General features: G+C 39.8%; 1 protein-coding gene across 3 annotated transcripts in view; it reads right to left on the bottom strand.

Annotated features, from left to right (window-relative positions):
- Adcy8 (adenylate cyclase 8) overlaps nt 1-21,044 on the bottom strand; it is a 227,500-nt gene that overhangs the window by 71,798 nt on the left and 134,658 nt on the right. For 2 of the 3 annotated variants that reach the window (XM_036209022.1, XM_036209021.1), the window contains exon 8: nt 1,357-1,554. The exons of the other annotated variant lie outside the window; for it this stretch is intronic. In XM_036209022.1, coding sequence (XP_036064915.1) covers nt 1,357-1,554 — 198 coding nt within the window. The remainder of the gene's footprint in view (nt 1-1,356; nt 1,555-21,044) is intronic. 3 annotated transcript variants of the gene reach the window in all.

The raw sequence follows: 21,044 nt of genomic DNA on the forward strand, positions 1-21,044 counted from the left end.
GCAGCTGAGCAAACTCACAAAAGAATTGTTCACTGGAGCTTCAAGAAGTATTGGGTCAAACTCCTGAAATTTGCTTGCAAATGCCCTGCTGTTCTTGCTGGAGGCCCCTGCAGGTGCCAAACACATCCTGTGCTCAGCCAGGGAAGGTCTGTCTGCTGCTAAGAGTTAAAATGCATAGTTCATTTAAGCAGGACACTCCATGCATCTTCCTTTGTATAAGAGCCAGAGCAGAAGAAGGAAATGGAAAACATTATCTGCACAGTGATGGCTTGCCCTATTGGATCAACTTGCCAAAGCAAGTTGCCTAAGCATCGTCTGGGAGACTTTCATAATAACCTCTGTGAAGGTTTATGATTGCCAAATTGACAGGATCCAGAATCGTGTAGTAAAAGGAACTTCTGCACTTGCCTGTGAGGGATTATCTAGAAGAGTTAGCTTCTGGGTACACATGGGGTTTTATTGACTAGGTTAATTGAGTAGGAATATTCAACCTAATGGTAGTTCCATGGACTGGTTTCCTGAACTGAATACAAAGCAGGAAAGGCACTGGCACCAGCATTTATTATTGTTTTCATCCTGTGAAGGCAATGTGACCAGCTGCTTCAAGTACCCTGATTTCCTTGCCATGATGGACTGTCCTTTGAACTGTGAGTCAAAAGAAGTCTTTTCTTCCTTTAGTGCTCTGTTGTTGTTGTTTTTTAATCATAGTAACAAAAAAGTAACCAAGACAACCCCTGATTGAGACATGTATGGTACCCTTCTTTTGCAGAAAGGAATGCATGCTCAGAGAAGTCACTCTACTTGTCAAAGGTCACATAGAAAGGAAGTAGCAATTCAGCCTGACTCAGAATCCACAGCTTACTACCAGATTGAGATTGGGGATGGATTCTGATCCAGCCAAAAACTGGAAAACTGGAGAATGTCTGAAAATCTAAGAGATACCGGGGTCACTGCTTATATTTACATCTGTTTCTGAGAGTCCACATATATCAGGCTATCAGGGATACAATGAAATTAATGTGTCCAAGAGTGGACACAAAGGCTTAGCAACACCACTTAGCTTCCTACTCTCAAAGTGGAAGAAGCTCTTTTGATGCTTAATGAGTCAAGGCTTCTTTGTTCTTTAGGCATCTTTCTCTTAAAGCTTAGAGATGAGGATTTCTTTGTCTAATGATCATCTCCTTTCATGGCCTTCTGTCTATTCATGATTTCCAAAGAAAGTAAGAGAAAACAGTTCTGAACCAAACCAAACAAGCAACAGACAGAAAGCAAAACCACAGCCCTTGCACTCTCTAACCCCACCAACATTGACAAAAATTTACTTCAGAAAAAGCCGCCGTGGAGACTCAGCTCTACCTTGTGCTCCAGGCTGGAGTCTTTAAACATCAGTGAGAATGGCTTGATATGCTCTCTTCTCAGCTTATCGCCACTCCGCAAGTCGATGGTATGCTCTATTCTCTTGTTAATTTCCTCAGGCCCAGACTGGACATGCAAAGCTTGTGCGAGATGGTTTGGAAGCAGATTTATTGAATTTCTTGTTAGGGCAGCCAGAGTCTAGAGGAAAGCACATGCAAACACCATAAACCTGCTAGTCCCCTTCGGATCCGAAAGAAAGGCAATGTTTTTAGATCACGTTGCATTGCACACAGTCACAGCATTCCATGCAGTTGTATTCAGTGGGGCCTACAACACTTGGTCAGTTAGCATTTGGTTCAGAGAAACACAACCTGGCAAAATGATTGTGCAGAGAGGCACTCTCTCTCCTCTGTGTAGCTACACTGAATTCCTTTGGTTGAGGCATTTATAGAGAGCTGTTGCCTGAGTAATGTGAGTTACCACTCTTTCTCCAACCAGGCACCTCCTAGGTATGAGAGAAAGAGCACCAAAGAAATAACAGGAAGTCTGTGTGTCCAAAAAGCCCACCAATAGGATCTCCTCCCACTGAGTAGATTCCACGTTTTGATAAGGTCTTTCACGTAATGGTGATGAGAAGATTTGGGGTGTCTTGTGGTCCTCATTTTCTGTTTGAGCATCCCTCAAACACAGACATTCAGATGTGCCAGGCTCTGCTTCTCAAACTTGATAGATATTAATAAGGTTTTTTTTTTTTAAAGACACATAAACTGTTTTCTTCCAACACAAACCATTATATATCTATATCTTCATATAGATATATGTATGATATTCTTTAGGCAAGAAAGGCAAGCAATTCCAGCATCTCACTGTTTCCCAGGATTACACAGCATGAGGTATAGAAAGGTGTACCACCATGGCTGGTAACTGGATGTGGGGACATGGATGCAGAGATTGCATTGGCTTGTGAGGACACATCAGAGACCTTGTCTCCTGGTGATTTAACAGCCACTGATAAAAATCAACTGGCTGGCTCAAGCCGAATGCAATACTCACTCACAGCTCTAATTTAAGATGGCTTGTTAAAGAAAACTAAAAATTAAATCAAACAAACTATAAATTGGCCTAAAGGGATAGAGGAGTAGAGGAGCCCAGTCCACCATCAAGGATTTCCCTGAATAGAGGTAAAGGCTGTGGTGCATCTGTGAGGGAGAACACACTCCTCATTTTGGTACATACTCACAGCCTCTCTTTTACTCTACCAGCCTCTTAGTTTAGTTACGCTTGGACCACAGGCTAGACTGTCACAGATTCTAGAATCATCACAGGAAAGCACATGAAGGGTGACAGAGCACTTTAAGAAACTTTGGACCCAATCTTTCATGCATCTATAGCCTTGGAGAGACTTGCTCAAGAGCTATAACTTTCTTGAAACTGAAATAAAAAAACCCCACTGACTTCAGGGTCGGAAAAGGAGTCATGGGCTCTGACCTTTTGGAAGTCATCTAGTCCATGTGGTAATGATTCTTCCTATAGCACTGTTAGGAATATAATGTAATATAAAATTGAGATCTCTAAAGAACTCCATGGTAAAGCTCCATTGGAGGTAGAATTGACTAAACCCCTCTTCTTCAGCCCCAGCATAATGAGTAGAATAAAATGTTCCAACATGACCAAGCTACATATACACTCACTCCACTAACACAGTTGATTTCAGCACTGAGTACCTAGGAGATCATTACAGAGAAAAGGATAGATGTTCAGGGGAGGTAAGGCAGGAAACAGCAAGGGGAATAGGAGGTCTGGAATGGAAAGAAGGAAGCAGGGACCAATGTTGCAGAAAATTGAACAGCAGGATCCACGTTGGGCCAGAGAGCTTGATTCCCTAAGAATCACTGAGGTTGTGCAGCCAAGGAAGATGAACTGGTAGTCCCCCATTGGATCTCTCATTTGGTTCCACAGGCAGCAATTCCTCCCACGCAGCTCGGACATAACTTATTTTTTTCTGTCTTGGAGAGGAGGTGGGAAGGATGCACAGGTTGCCCCTGTCTGGGCATTCATTGTGGCTGAGGGATGCCAGAATGCTTCCTGGAAGTGTCAACAGTTGGAGTTCAACAGCCGCAGTATATACATACATTTGTAGTGAGACATCTCCTTTGCTGTTTATAAGTTTAATGCTCTTACAGATTTCCTGCTTTGAATTAAATCAAGCACATCCACTCTACTAGAGTCCATCACACCTACTGCTCTGAGACTTGCAAGCTTCATGAGCAGGTAAGTTTCAAAACATGTTTTGGGGATAGACAGATTTGTTACAGTAGCAGTGTTTACCACAAGTGCAGCTTTAGGGTATATCCACTAAAGGGAAAAACCAACATTAAATCAACTCAAGAGGCCAAGCACCATTATTTCATAAAAAGAAGGGCTTGGACATTTTTCCCCCAACAAAAATGACATAGTCTGGGAATAAAAGACAACCCTTGGATCACATTGAATTAGTTAATTAGCTGTTAATTGCTTTCTGATAAGGCTGAGGATCAAACCCAGGGCTTTGCATACATCAGGTAAATGCTCTGTCATTGAGCTATGTTCCACACTAGCACAAGTGATGAGTAAGTTGTCTACTCTACCTTTATTTTTTCTCATGCTGATGTGAGCTGATGGAAAGTATCACCAGTAACTGATGCCAGTCTGTAAGAAGCCTTGGGAACTAGGAATGAATTTTGTTGGTTGCTGACCAGAGGATTCTGTGTCATTGACCACTTCTGTAAGGCAGAGACCAATGAAATCTTGCCTGCTCAGAGCTCCCCTACATGGTCCTGGGTATCAGTGTGCTTGTTCCTAGTGAGAGTGAATTTGTTCTCAACCCTCTTTTTATTTATCAGTACTATCTGATGGAGTTACTAGTTGGGAAAGAGACACTTGCATCACAAAGTGACTCACAACTGTATTTAGGCTACATGTAATAAAGAGAAGAACAAAATTGTCTCAAGAGGTTAAACAAATTGAAATAAGGAACAGACACCAGCCAATCATCTACCTTTGTGTAACTCCCAATGCATTGCAATGGATGCATGACTCTTGGGGTGACTACAGTTTGGGATTTTTTTTTGATAACTTACATTGGAAAATAATTGGATTTTTGTCCTATGTTCATCTTAGTGGGCTGATCCTTCCAATACTGGAAGTCCAGATAATTGTATCCTTACAGTGATTTGTTTGTAAGGAGTAACTGGGAAATGTGTGACATGAGTCATTTGTGTATACAGAGTCATGCCAGAATGAACTATTTTTAATAGCACAATTACTTTCTGTTCTTTCTAAGTCACCTAACATATAAGAGCTAGACTGAGATCAGGTCAAGACAAAACTGGAATTTTCGAGTGATTCCAGTTTTAAATTGAACTCCAAATTGAATTTTAAGATAAGGAACACAAGTGGAGGAAAGGAAAGGAAGTGGGAAATATGATCAGCATATTTCATTATAATATGACATGTACATACATGGTTAAATGTCTGTTCAAATATACATTTTAATAAAGAATTGCTACAAATGTATTATTTAACATTCAATTATACTGTGTATTCTTAGTGTTAGCTGGTGTTTCTAGATACTTGTGAATTCAGAATAAAGTAGGAATGTATTTTATGCTAATCAGATATTATTGTACTATTATAAATAGATGATGCTATTAATAAATCATGCTGTTCATCTTATCTGGTGCTTTAGATATCAGAGAGGCCAGAAGAGCAGTAGAAATGTCAGTTATGGCTTGGGTTAAACGCTTGTATCAACCTTCCATCACAAAAACAGAAGCTGTAGTTCCCAGAATTGTCCTTCTTGGGGTCCATACTCTCTTCAGATATTTCTGAAATGATTCTCTCTCCCCAAGGTGCTTAGGACATACCAAAGTCCAGATGTGAATTACAGATTTTTGAAGACAGGGCCTTGTTTGAGAGTATGGGAGTTGTAGAAGTTACCATTACAGGATCTAGGGAGCCCTTTGTTATCTGTATTTGAATTGGGGTGGGGAGGTCATTATTTGGTTTATGACATGAAAACTTTTCTGTGAGACTCATCTTTTTTTCTTCTAAACCCACTGAAGTCCTGATTTTTTTTAGGTCCTGTCACTCCCGCATGGCTCTACCATTGTTTGGCTTTGGTTCCCAGTACTAACTAGATTTCAGGCAGAAATTATAGCCGTGTGACCCATCCAGTTTTCCACTATGGAGAAAGGAGTAGGAAAATCCTTTTTCTAGTTGGAAGATGGGGTGAAGAGCTGTCACTCAAATTCACAACAGCTTGGAATATATGTGCAGTGTCTATCAACAATGAGGTGTGGATAGGAAAGGGGTTAAAGGCAGCACCATTCTCCCGTGTAGGACTATTTACTACTGATTTAGGAGAGAAGTCATTGTCTTCAGGTGTGCTCTCTGATGGCCCAAACAGATCCTAATGTGTAGTGATAACCCTACAGTTACACATGTTAATACAAATAGTTAAACTAAACAGGTCTCACAACAAAACCCCAAATTAGAAATCGGGGACAGAGACTGGCAGTGGGGAGGGAATTGACAGGAACATAAAGGAGACGCAAAAGTGATGAGGTGAGAGGGTAAATCTAAGCACATTCTTCACAGCATCCCTGCAGATTCTTCACGTCAGCTCACACAGTCTCATGACTAAATCCTTCTCATTCACTCTTTCCCAATATGTTCCAAGAAGCACACATACACACAAAAAAAAGATTTCTGCATGACACTGCAATCTGTGAACCAGTCAGTCAGGAAATATGAATCTAATCTATGCTTCCTGTTGCCTCTCTCAGTAGTTGCCTTGAGACCAGAGACTTGGTCTTTTTTTTTCTTATTGACAGTTACCTGTGACAATGCCTCAAATTTTGTAGTTGCTCAGTACATGCTTGTTGAACAGACACATTCTTATATCCATGAACTGAGATCTCCTAATATATATAACTGAGGTAAATGCATGGATAAGATCTGTAGATACAAGACTTTTAGCCTCTGCACTGTCCGAAGATGTTGACCCCAAACTCCCTCTTCTTGATTTCTTTCTATATGTTCCATGGGATGCTAATTTGGAAACGGTGCTCAGAGTTCCTTATTCACTTTTATTCCCATCTTCTACTTGTCTGGACCAGTTTCCGAATATGACCTCTTTGTCTCCCTTCATATGACTCTTTCCAGAATGCCCAGTTATCTTTTTCAGGAGACAGACTTCCATTTTACTTATCTCCCCAGGTGCTCCTTGGCTCATCTGGTTTTCATACATGATGTCTTATAGTCTGTTCATGCCATGTGTAAACTCTTGTATGGATCTCAGATTCCATGTAAATGGAATGTGATCCCATACTGGAGTTTAGACACTTGACAAAACTTGATATGTTAAACAATTACCCAGTCCATTTTGTCTGATGCATCAGAACAGATAGCTCCTGAGCAAATACATATCCTATATCTCCTTTCAAAATGAAGTCAGACACAGTCTTCTTCAGGGAGCATATTCTGAGCCTACATTGTCCTTAGCAGAGTAACTGTTTCTTGAGCACATGTATGCTTGTTCATTAGACTCCAATCTCCTTGAAATGAGGAACAGTACCTCATGTATGACCAAGTTTCTAGCACCTGATGAGTTTGCTAGGTTTTTAATAAATGTACATTGAATGAACAACAGAGTGGATGAATGTAAGGTTGTCTATATCAAGATTATCCTCAGGCGTTGCTGGTCTTCGTTACTCAGTGTCATGTTATTATTTCCCATTTTCCCCTACATAACTCCATTCTCTGTACTAAATATTATTAAATAAAAAATATTTTTTGAGCTTTATTCTAGTTTATCACCAGGTCATCATACAAAAAAAAGACACTACTATGACAATTGACATTCCAGTGTCTAGCAAGAACCTTTAAACTTTAAATTATAAAGTTGTGGCTTAGGGCCAGCTCACTACAGATTTGGAAGGACGTACAGAGGATGACAGGTTCAGCAAACTCAGGGCTTCACTAGGGCTTCCCTACTTACACTGAGCAGACATGTCAGTTCTCAAAGACTGCTTAGTTCCAGTTTCAAACCTGAGTCTGCACTGAGAATTTGGAATATCAAAGACTGGCTTAACAGAATTTTGGACCACCCTTCCATTACCTCTGGGACATATCTTACACCTGGTCTTGAGCATCTGTTAGTCCACTTGCCTGCTGTCTGCAGGGCTTGGACTGTAGAAAACAAAGCCTTTCAAGTTCTTATGTAGCATCCTTGGTCCTAGAGGACCAAGAATAATAATTGGACCAGATAGAAACACCCCATGTATATACAGTAACACAGATTATTTCCTCTACTGTTTGTTAAAATATGAACCCAATCACCATAAGAGGAGGCTCCTCCTTTACAAAAAAATTAATTTGTGTATTGTGATAAGTTATAATCATATAGTTAAACGGCATACAGTGATGTTATAGTGCATTACATATGGTAGGATAAGTAAGTGACACTCATTTGCATATTTACCACCTTAAATAATTACCATTTTTCTTTTTAAAAAAGCTCTTGGGATAGTTTCAGTGCTCTGGATTTGAGAGTTCAGGAAGAATTTTGTCCTGTTTGGAAAAGATAGAATTATGCTTTTCCCACATCTAGGGATGAGGAGCACAGATTTCTTTGAATGTGAGTTAACATTTTTTTTTTTAAGGAATGCACAGAGTAGAATTTAGATAACCATCAACTTGGGTGACAGTTCTGAAAATATCCCCATAAAGTCTCCAAAACCATGAATGAAGTATTTCCTCCTTTTATGGGAATGAAATCTGTAGGATTTTGGGCCAGTCCATACAAGCAAGGCACGATAGTCAATGACACAGTTTTCCTTGTTTTGAATGAAGAGAAAATGAAGCATCACATCCAAATGATGTGCTTATACACTTTTAATGTAAGAATTGGATTTATTTTTTCATACTGCTTGTGAAAGTAAGATCATCTCTCTACACAAAGCTAAAGCATTCTCTAATGAGGTCTTGCAGTGGGAGAAAGTCTCAGTATTCTGCCCCCAGAAGAGCTTTTAAGTAATTCATATGGTTTTATTGCTTATACACCAGGAAATGAAATAACAAGGGTCAGAATGCCCCCTCTGTTTTCTGAATTAACAGTCCAGAAATTTCTAAGAAGCCTATCAGAGGATTCTATTACCCTTTGTAGCTAGTTTTTCAATGTCCAGATATATGCAAATGGTGTCAGTTCAGGGCCCAGGCAATTGGGTCCACTGGTAAATCCCATCTTAGGGCAGAACTCAGAGTTTCCAAATATTGTCTGCATGGTAAATATGATGGGGGCAAAAAGTTCTGTGCAAGTCTTTGGTTATCCTTTGTTTCCTTATGTACTCCAATTTCAGACTCTCTGAGATGACGATAAGAACACACACAGCAAAGCACTGCCAGTGTTGGTTCATCATGCAGGATATATTTACTAATTTGGTATTGATTTGCATCTTATGAATTTACCTTTTACCTTTAGCTAGTATGAATGAATGGCATCATTAAAATAGTTTTTGTATTAGGAGACTTAAACTCAGGAATATTTAAACACAAAGTCCCACTGTTTTGTTTTTTTATTTGGGTACTTAAACTCAGGAATATTTAAACACTCTTTTTCTTGCATGCTCTGCATGCTGTCCAACGCCTCACCATTGCTGTTCAGCTCATACTACTGGAGAACGGGGATACTGGCCTTCATTTTCTTATGATGGGATGTGCACTGGTGGTCAGCTGTGGCTGAGCCTTCAGATAAACCACAATTCCAGGTGACTGAGGAGAAGTCTCACAACAGAAGATAGAGCCCCAAGAGCAAACCTTCAGCATCTGAGACCTAGTTTCTAATCCCTTATCCAGTGACTCCAGCAATCACGATTTTGGACAAATGTCTTTTTACATTGACCCTTTTCTGTCTGAGAGGCTTGCCTAGATTCAGAATTGTGTCACTAATGTGGGGAAAAGTTACTGCATTTGAGTTGTTACAACCTGGGCCATTTTTAACAAAACAAGGCAGCCCTGAAACTTCTGCTAGTTGCTTGAAACCACATGTTACATCCATTTCCACATGACCACTTTGAAGCCATCTAATGGGAAGTTCAATTGCCAATGGAAATTTCAGCCTTAAAATAGTGTGTCCACAGTAATGCATTCAAGAGATATGCAAACCCCAATTTATGGGAGAATAAATGTAGGTACAGTGTTAGACCTAGTGAGGGGCAGGGACCCCTGATGCAATTGTGAGTGTGTGTGAGAGAAGTTGACACATTATAGTTTGTTTTTCAGGACATAGATAGGTGTGAACCCAAGTAACCCTAGCACTGAAATCAGTGGGCCAATGCCTGGCTGTGGCTGGAAAAGTGACCACTATCTCATGGGTAAAATCATCTTGTGTTCACAGTCTGGAAATTTTCAACTCAAGAAGTAAATGAAGAACATATACAAGGACCCAAGTTACTCACCCCCGCCCCCCAAATAGAAAAGGCACCAGTTTTTGAGAAATGTCAATGCTATAAGAAAATGCAGTTTAGATCAATGTGCTGGTATGTACATATTTATAGATGTATGTATTTTCTTAGTAGAAATTTGGGGAAAGTTTAAAGGTTATTATAAAGCATTAATCTCCTTCAAGAAGAGATTTTTTTGAGTTACTGATAAATGATTCATGTTTGGTGTTTTATATCTACTGGGATGGATTTGTTCAGATACAATTGTATTATATACTGATCAAATGTAATTATCAATACTTTTATTCCTGTGTGTGTGTGTGTGTGTGTGCATGTGTGTGCGTGTGCATGTGTGTGCGTGTGTGTGTGTGTGCGTGTGTGTGTGTGTGTGTGTGTGTGTGTGTGTGTGTGTGTGTGTGACATGTATGGGGATGCCCATGGAGGCCTGATCCTTTGGAGCTTGAGTTATAGAGTTTGAAACAGGGCAAAAATGGAGATGAGAAGAAATGACCTGGTAGGTTGAAAGTGTTTGGCGATTGGCTGTGTCTCCTTTCTCTCATGGTAGCATTCTTGGTATACACTTCCCATCAGAATTGTCTGATCAATCTAGCTTCTCTGGGTTGCTATTGCTATCCTCATTGTTTGTTCCTGAGCTGATCTCTTAAAGAGTGTTTTTTGCAGCCAAGTACTCCACAAATACATACTTCTTGGTGGAAGCTATCACACACAAGATATGTGAAGCCTCACTGGACCTTAGGACTTAAATAGATCTTTTAAGACAGTTGAGTAGTTCTCAACCTGTGGATCATGACCCCCTCGGGGGTTGTTTAGTCAGATATTTACATAATGATTCATAAAAGTAGCAAAAGTATAGTTATGAAGTAGTAATGACATAATTTTATGGTTGAGGGTCACCACAACCATGAGGAACTATTGTATTAATAGGTCGCAGGGTTAAGAAAGTTGAGAATCTCTGCTTTACGGTATTATAAGTGACATCACAATCACAGAGTAAGGGAGAACGTTGGATATAACACTTCACAACCTGGAATTCACAAGAGGAGTTTGGGGGTCCTTGAGAAGTGGGGGAACTTTTAAAAAGCTCCACCAGTCATGTGTACTTTCCTGGGATATGCCACTGAAGTTTCATATTGAGGCCAAGTCAACTCAAACTAAGCAATTATTGAATAGCCAATAAGAGGCTGTCCATGCCAACAAAAATATCTAGTATCTTTGCTTGGCTGGCACCCCAGGGCAATGAGACTTTTTTTGGTGTTCCAGAACAGTGATATTGGTAAGAGATGGCAGTTGAGACACACCACTGAAGAACTGGAGCAAGAAACATTAGCAATCAGTGCAATTTTGTTTGGAAAGAAAAAAAATCTCATAGATACAAATTTCATTGTGTCAAAACAATAGAAGCTATCCCTTATGAAGTAAGTTTGGGAATAACTGAATGTAGGTTAATGAAATTTTACAATGGATAGGATTACCTCAGGCACTGGAAAAGTGGGTTCCAAGATCAATATAAAGTAAATCCCACTTTTCTTCCCAAATTAGGAAATTTAGGCAGTGCAAAATTCAGGCATTTGCTGTTTATCTTCAGATCTATTCCCATATGTTTAAAACATTACACTGATGGTATAGGCCTGTAACCCCATCTACTTAGGAGACTGAAGCAAGAAGATCACAACTTCAAGGACAGTCTGGATTATAGAGTGACTTTAAGGCTAACTGGACCAACTTAGTGTGGCCTATCTCAAAAAAAAAAAAAAAAAAAAAAAAAGCAACAGGGAGTTGAAGCTGTAACTCAGTGGTTGAGTGTTTGCCTAGCATGTTGCAGGCTCTGGTTTCCATCACTGCTATTATGAAACAAACAAAAACAAACAACACCACTGTGTGATTACTCATGGATTCCAGTTTGTCAGGCCACAGTTGGTGACTTGCAAGCATCTTGCAAATACCAAGTCTATCCCTGATGAAAGAAGAGTCCATTGGACTTGCTTTTAAAAAGTTCCCATTAGTAATGTCTGTAAAGTAACCACAGGCTATATATTGTCCAGTTGCCAACTTAAATAAAGGTTTTTAGATCTGTAATTCTGTTCAAGCCACATCAATATATCTAACTTTATCTCTTTCACTTGCATTTACCCCAGAACTTCAGGGAAAGGAAGGGTAATTAGTCAAAGTTAATGAGATCCAATTGTTTGTGTAATCCATTAAACACTCCACAAAAGCCTTCAAACCAGCTTGCCTTTCTGAACAAAGTGAAAAACCAGACCCTCTAATGACTTTCCAGCCAAACTCAGCAGCTGTCTTCAGAATTGAGCTCAAGGAAATCTGGGGTTGTACCACCAGGAAAATCCGTGTTACTGAAAGAGTATAGATTTAACTACAGGGAATTTCCTGAAGTCTTCCATATTCTCAGCATCAACACAATAGATGTCTCATCCAGGGAACACCAAAACCCAATCTAACATTAAAACCATTCAAAACCAATTGCCTATGGAGAAAAATTTGCCTCTAATTTTCTGTATAATGAGATTAAAGATGAGCAGTTTGATGATGAACAGAAATAGTAGACCCTGGGAAAATATCTTCCTTTTTAACACCAAGGTTTTGAGTGTTTTCAGTGGAAGTGATTTGAGGTTAATTTCTGTGTAGAGAAAGGGGATCCCATGCTTTGGTTTGAGGCAATGGAAAGCTGGGCTAAGAGGGTGGATTTGTTTCTCCCTTCCTTGCTGCCATGCTTTCTCATTCTTGGCATACTTCCTCCTGTAGATGTCAGATTAAACATCACTTCCTTGGAAGGTCTGCCCTGATTCCCTCAGGTCAGTCTCCCCTTCTTCATGACACTGTGCTATAATCATAGCAATGCTCACACTGAGCCTGGTGATACATAAGAATCAGCTATTAACTAAAAGCTCCTGACTATTCAGGCAGCCTTTTCCATTTCTCCATGCTTACACCAGCACCTCCCCTAGCCAAGTGCAGTTACTCAACATGTAGTTGATGAATGAATGGACAAGTGATCATCTTGGTGGGTGAGAGTTGCTCCTCTAGAATATGAAAACTAAAATGAGGTTGAACATAGCATGTTCCTGTCTAGTAGGCAATTATCTGCACAGAGAAGGGCCTGGTGTTGAGTTTGTAGGCTAATCTTTAGGAGTGGGAACAAAGGAAGGAATAAAATCCGAGGGATGAAACTTGATAAGAACACAATGATCATGTCAAAGAAGAATGTTGAAAGGAGGCAAAGTGTAACAGTGTTTGAGATACTAATTACGTATTTACGTCCATGCAATCAAAACTTAAGTTATACAGAGTGCTAAGAGAGCAGTGTTTCACTCCCTAGTTGTGAAAGATTTTACTTCAAATGTTTTACATTGTTTTAAGGTTATAGTTTCAACACAACATTTACTTTATCCTAGGATGACTGTGAATAGCAGGTGTCCTTGTCACTTGCTAGTGAGTCATGGACTCCTTGGATTTGGAAGGGAGGATTCTGAAACAGCCATAATTCACACAATACAGCCACAGATCCTGGCAGGTGTCTTCGATGATCAAAGGGAAGGACTATTGGCTTAACCATTTCATTGCTGTCATAGTATGCATGCATATGCTGAGGTGTGGAGAGGAAGTGTGGCTACACAAAGTGCATTATTAACTTAGTAAGTTGAGAAACCAGGGCACTCCTTTCATTCTACTGAGTTTCCCTTTAAGTTCTTTTCATCAAGGGTCTGTAGTGGATAGCCATCCCAGCATTGGCCTGGAAGTTCCATCCCCCATTGAGGCTTTGGTAATGGTCACGCCCACAAGGCAGGGCAGAGGAGGAAGCAGAAGACCAAGGATAGAGAGGAGGTCTCTCTCTTGGTTCGGGGACCCTGGACGCTGGAGGTAGACCGAGCAGAGTTCTCCAGAGAACACCGCCAGACTGCACTATACCTTTGCCAGACCCTGCAACCTACCCCTTCATTTGTAAGTTACCCCACAAAATAAACCTCCCTTTTAACTATATGGAGTGGCCTTAATAATTTCATCAATATCTGGCGCCCAACGTGGGGCAAGAGTTTCCACCTAAAACCTGAGAAAAAAAGATTCTAAAACGGAGCTAAAAACAGCTTCCTAGTTGTCTTTCTCAAGTTAGCGGCAGCCTGCCAGTTTAAGCTATTATGGCAGGTTCCTGGCATGTGCATCTGATCTGTAGTGTGGCCGGAATGAAGAGTCTACAAGTGGCACTTTACTCTGCTGCATGGTGGATTTAGCCTTTGCTAGTTAAAAAAAAAGTTTTTGGGCTATGGCACTGCTTTGATAGAACTGCTTCTGATAGTTGATGGTACACATGGCTCCAGACCCAGAGCTGGTGGTAAACTGTACCACTGCCATGTTGGGAAGCTGAGGTTGGCGGAGCCAGCAGCCACAACAGTGTTTCAATCTTCAAAGATGGATATTACACAGAGAATCTGGTTTGTGTTGTCTTTGGGATTTTTAACTACAGAAAAAGATTTGATCATAAAAACTGTTGAGTTAAATAAATATGTAAATTTTAAAGGTATCTTGACTTTAAAATTTGGATATAAGGATATGTTGCTTTGGAAAAGAGTCTCTGCTTTTGTTTCCACAGAAAGCCAGAGGCTATGGATTTGTTCCAGATTAAGATACATCAGGTTTGATCAGCCAAGACCACCTGAAAGGTCTCTGATGACACCATGGCTCAGATGATCCAACATCCAGAATGGCAACTGGCTCAGAGGTTCACCCTCACGGACTACTCCATAATCCTAAAACTTTCTTTGTGTCCCCATAAGATACAGTGCCCCCCTCCAGCAGGAAGTAGTAAGAAAAATTACGCCCAAATTCCCAGCTGGCTTTGGAGATGGAATTGGCTCACTCCTTCTCTAAACCCAAGCACATTGTTAAAATAAAAGGTTAAGAGCTTCTTGTGTCCCAAATCAGAAGAGCCCTCTGGTGTGGGACAGAGAAAAACCACTATTTTATTTAAAACAAGTTGATTATAAATGCAATCTCTTTCTAAAGATAAAAAGGGGATATGATACAGATATGATAGGATGAAAGGGTAAATTAATGAACTTACTTCTAAAAGAGCAACAACTCATTTACAATGTTTTACATTGGTATAGATTTTAGTCTATTGATACAAACTTAAAGTTAATTTTGTTATACTGTGTATATTTCTAATCGTGTTTAAGGTATTATGTTTGTATAGCTAATTTTAAATTGAAATGGATAATTAAAAATAGATTAATGATTAGTCATCTATGATAATCATACTCATAGCCATGTTAGTTAAGTCTTCTAGATATACAGAGAGATATTTCAGATAGATAGGTAATCTTCAAATACTTCAAAGACCTACAGAATATGGCATTTAAAATACTTTTAAAATTTAGACTTTCTGGACAGTGAGACATGTCTGCTCCTGGCAGCACCAATTTACTTCAGAGAGGAGGATGGGCATTGAAGACACTTCATATCTTATCTTCACCTTGGCAAAAATAGCCATTTGGGCAAGAAACTGTTCTTGCCTGGACTGCTTGATCTACTGGACATGCAGGACCCATAGAAAGGTGACCACTAAACTTTGCTTGACAAAATGGTCCTTCAGGTTCTTGCTTCATAGAGGAAACTGCCAGACATTCTACAGGACATTGAGAGAAGTGACCGAGAGACTCTAGCCCTGTGGGCTGAAGACAAATGCCCCAACTTTACAAAGGAACATTAGGTGACTGTCCAGGCTGCCAGCTGTCTCTGTCTACTCTTGCAAGACTCCCAAAAAATGCTTGCATCCTTCTCCCAGTTCTCAGGTAATATTATATCCTTCTGAGGTCTTTGATGTGGTTGAAGGCTAGATAGTTATAATTTCCTCAGTTATGATAAAAGATAAGTTAGATATAAAACCTTAGACTCACATATATAAGATAGATAGGATATCTTCTTTAATATTATAACTGTAATTCTTGCTTGATAATTGTTTTGTTATATGTAATTTTACTATGTAAAAGTTAAAAACTTCCTTAAAAAAAAAAGAAAAGGGGAAGTGCTGTGGATATCACTCTGTGTAAATAAAATGCTGATTGGCCAGTAGCCAGGCAGGAAGTATAGGCAGGAGAAGCAGAGAAGAGAATTCTGGGAACAGGAAGGATGGGACAGACACCGCCAGCCGCTGCCATGAGAAGCAACATGTAAAGACACTGGTAAGCCACAAGCCATGTGGCAAAGTATAGACTAACAGAAATGGGTTAATTTAAGATAGAAGAAGTAGATAACAAGAAGCCTGCCACAGCCATACAGTTTGTAAGCAATATAAGTTTCTGTGTGTTTACTTGGTTGGGTCTGAGTGACTGTGGGACTGGCCAGTGAGAGAGATTTGTCCTGACTGGGCCAGGCAGGAAAACTCCAACTACAAGGGTCCTTTTCTGGACACTTCGGGACCTGCAGAGATTTATCTGAAGATCACAAAACTCATTGCTGGTCAGACCAATTTGCCATGTGAAACTGCATGATCAGCCATAGACCTATAGAAGATTTAAATCCGAAAAGCTATTAGGTGAGAATTCTTCCTATTCTTCCAAAAGATTTAGAGAACTGGTTTTAAGAAAACTCCCAGTGGGGTCCACAGAAATCACAGAACCCTTTGGATCTTATCCTTGCCAGCCCAGCCAGTACCTCTCTCAGCATTTCATTTTCTTTTGGTTTCAATATCTTCCAGGCCAACTGGAACAAAATTGAATGCTTGCTTGAATATTTTGCCATTAGGTAGATACTCAAGTGATGAACACCTAGCTACTTAGGTAAGGTAGAAGATTACATCTGGTCAGTTCTTAGGCTTATAGCAGAATATTCTAAATAGCTTTTGAGAGCCAGTGGCCCATGTGTCTCAGAATACGCACACACACACACACACACACACACACACACACACACACACACACATTCACACACACACAGAGCTTCTAGGATTGACTGACTTGAAAATCAAGGTAGACAGTGGAAACTCTGAATAGACTTAGGATACTAAGGAGGAAGAGTTGTGGTATGATGGAAAATACATGGTTGTGGGGGTTCATACCTAGCTTGGTTCTGATTCCAGTTCTATTATTTTTTGGCACGTATCCTTCAGCAACTTAATTGGGGTCTTCAAACCACAAATGCTTTTCTTATGTGTAAGTCTAGTGTCAAAACAGTGATTATATAGGGCTGCTATGAGATTTCACTGTGCTAGTGACCTGTAGATATTTACCTATAACTGTTTTGGGAAGGTAGGCAGGGTCTTACTATGATAGCCCTGGCTCTCCTGGAACTCACTCTGTAGACCAGGCTGTCTTCTAATTCAGAGATACACTTGCATTTGCCTCCCAAGTGCTGGGATAAAAGGCATGCAGCACCAATACCCATTTACCTATATTCTAAACAATGAAGCCATCCTTTTTCTGTCTGTTGTATAGATTATAAAAATCCCATTTCTATTTAGAGTCACCATGTTGTACACATTAGCCTCAAGTTAACAATGTCAATTTGTTAAGTAGGAGTGACTAATGTGTACTTTTGGTAGTACCAATAGTTGGATTTTTGTTTTTTTTTTTCTTTTTTCTAAATAAGTCTTTTAAGAAGCCCAAGGAGTAATAGACCAATACATGGAATCTTAGGCCATCCTGCATGTAAAATGGATGGGTGGGATGAAGGTGACCATTCTACACTCATGGAGAAAGATCCCAGGCTCCAAAGAGGATTCTCTCTCCTAAAAGCATAACTCTGTGTTTCCTGGCATTTTACTTGCCAGAAAAATCCAATTAAAGTTATTAACATTCTTCACAAAAATTTAACAGCAATGTAAAAGCTTCACCTTTGTCATCTTGTAAATCTGGAGCTTAAGATCCATTTTGTCAAAGTCCAACCCCTTCTACCCATTATCCAGAAGACAAGCTAAGCATTCTCTTGAAAGTCTAAATCAGATCATACCACTGCCCTGCTTACACCTCCATATCACTCCCCTGGGGATAAAATACAGACTGTACAAGCTTGAGAGACTAAGCTTTCAACTGTATCCTCCTAGAGGCTATCTCTCCCCTGTCCACCACGCTCTAGCCATGAAGGCTTTCTATGACATACTAAAATGTTTCTTTCCTCAGGATTTTGTGCTGTTTCGTCTGTAAAATACTTCTGTCCTGGCAAATTGTATTGAGAGTCCTTGTAGCACTCACATGGAATCTCAGGAAGGCCTTCATTGAAAATCAACCCTGCAGAGAGTATATTTACTCCCTAGTTGTCACATATCCTTATTTTTTAAGTACCACTCACTTTATTTTTTTTTGGGGGGGGTTAAATCCCTGCATCCCCCAGGCTCTTGCTATCTACATTCCTGGAAGACAAGGACCAGGCCTATGCTTTCACTACTAGATTCTAGTAGTAAATCTAGACTATTGACCTGCTAAGTCATGGTAGTCATAGGAGCTTAAGCCTAGACAGATATTTTAGAGACTGTACCAGAAAAACAAATATAACATTTAATATGAAACTAAAATATTATTCCAAACTCAGCTTTTTTTTTCCTGAGACTCCAATAATTTGCCTTCAAATTTGTGCATATTCTCTAAAAATACTCAGCATGTCTCTTTTGGGCCATTGACTTCTACTTCTGTAATCTTAAGTACTAATAGTCTGCTTGTCTTCTGGTCTTCTTACTTTCCTACACTTAGAAACCTAGGGCAATAGAAGATCCAGTGGTGACTTACCCAACGCCCAGGAAGACCAGGCATGAAGACTCTGGGCAGAACATTTTCACATATCTGGATTCAGAGTGGCAGAGCACTGGTCCTTAGGATGCTTAAAACTAACATGTGTGTTAGCACCCAGCCAGGCCCAAGTAATTAATTTTAATGAACGTGGATGGACATATAGGAGCAGAGAATATGCCCAACATCAACATGAAGCACACAGGGACTGGGAAACTCACCAGAGAGCCAGGGATCACTCTTAGCAATTTCACTCATTCCTCTAAGCCACTAGTAAATCACAAAAATTAAAAGGGGGGAGGGAGGGGGGTGACAGTTGGAGTTCTGAGAAGCCCTGGTTCCTTTCTCATCAACTATGATGATCAGGTTTCTGATTCCACCTTCTCACCAACTCTGTATCTTGCCAGTGATATTCTTTAGTCTGGTTCCAATGGGTGGTTTTGACTTTCCATGTTATTAGAACAGCTGGCTGCCTTTGATTTGTTGATGGTTCCTCACTTGAAAATGCTAAACTGTCTGGGTTTCCATGACATCACGCCCCCAGGTGGCTCCTGACTGCTTTGCTTCTTAGCTGCCTCCTTAAAGGAAGTGTGTTTGCCTTCTGTAGAGTATTCTTCAAGGTCTGCTTTTCTCATGTCCCAACTTTGCCTCCTTTACTCTCTGTGGATACCATTTCATTTGTCCGCTAAACAAACTAATCACATCATGTGAATTATCAGACAGTATCTTACTTTTGGACCAAATAATGTTGAGAAAAACAGATGTAATTCCTGTTTTTCTGAAACATACAAAACACTGACGGACTTTTTCTCTAAAATGTTTTTCTTTAATTCTTTCTTTCTCCTTGTCCCCCTAGAGTTGGCATTACAATAGATGCTCAAATAATCCCCATTGACTGGATATGTGAGGATTTAGCTACGTGAACATCTGCTAACACAAACACAGAATATGGCACAGCTATATGATGCTATTAAAAATAATTCTAAGCACACATTGTGAATCAATGGAAGCCCAAACATCTGGCCAATTTGGCTGGAAAATTCCCAACAAAGTGTAAGTGTGGTTTATCTATATTCTGCAAACACTCATTCGTCTGGGCTTGGTGGAACTGATTGGGTATTTTGGCACAGTGTAGGCTCAGGCAGACCAGTCTTGATCTCTTCCAGGGACACATTAAGTCTCTGAATTGAGCATATGGCTCACTGATTTCTAGAGTTAAGCATAAATATAAATTCTGAATGGTTATGATAATTTTAATCAGCTCAATCATTTCGAAGATGTTATTAGTGACATGTGTTTATTCAGAGATCATCACACATTTCCTGGCTCTTCAGTATTAAGACATCAACATAAATTGAAATTATCCACACAGAAGATGGTACAGATAGGTTTCATCTAAGCAAAATTCAGTCATTGTGCAATATCTACAGTACAAATATATTGATTACTTTGACATCCTCTGTAGTAACTAACCATTTTATGTCATCAAAATTAGGAAATTAGCAAAGAAATGTTTCCATTTTTCGTAAAAATTCTACCAGGTCAACCAGCCTTGAAATGAAACCACATAACTCCATTTCTCCTTTCTTGGTTCTCAGTTATTAGCAGCAAGGGCAGGAGCAACTGAGATTAGAACAATAAGGAATTATTCCAGTTCCCCAACAACTAGCTTGAATGGAGGTTTCAAAAAAGAAAGATAAAATCAAAACAGATAGGAAAGAGAATGTAATATGAAATTATTGAGGCATGTCAAGGTAAGGGTGCTCATATTGCCTTCTCTATGAAAACCAGCATCTGGGCTCCAGCTTGTACTAGGAGAGGAAACAGAGGGGACACTTTCAGTTGGCCATGCATCTACTCCCCAAAGTACATATACCAGTCTTTAATTTATTGGAGATTGTAACATGCTTGTCAATTCAGGGGTGGAAAAAAGTTGGCATTGGAATCCTGATGACCTGCTCAGGCATAATACTATTTTGTGTGTAAATTAAATACTCACAAGAGAGTAATGAAGGCCTAAAAGTAAACATTGCAAGGAATGCTGGGTCAGTTCAGTCTGTAGTTTTTCTTGGTAGAATCTGGCACATGCATTATTTCATAGCTCCTTCCCACAAAACTGGAAGGGAATTGAAGTTAACCTGGCCTCAGAGTGCCCCACCCTTCTTCAATTTGTCAAATGCAAAAAAAAAAAAAAAGACTGTTCTCCTTTAAATGGTTTTTTAACAGATACATGTATCCAATCTAAGAGCTAATGAGAAATGTTCAGGTCTTCAGTTGTAAAAGATAAATCATCATGGGACATGGTGGTACTTGACTTTAATCCCAGCCCTCAGGAGGTAGAGATAGGCAGATCTCTGTGAGTTTGAGGTCGGCCTGGTCTACACAGCCAGCAGAAGCTACATAGTGAGATTCTGTCACAAAACAGAACAACAACAAAAACCCACCCTTTAAT

Source organism: Onychomys torridus, chromosome 16, assembly GCF_903995425.1.
Source record: "Onychomys torridus chromosome 16, mOncTor1.1, whole genome shotgun sequence".
Lineage (NCBI taxonomy): Eukaryota > Metazoa > Chordata > Mammalia > Rodentia > Cricetidae > Onychomys > Onychomys torridus.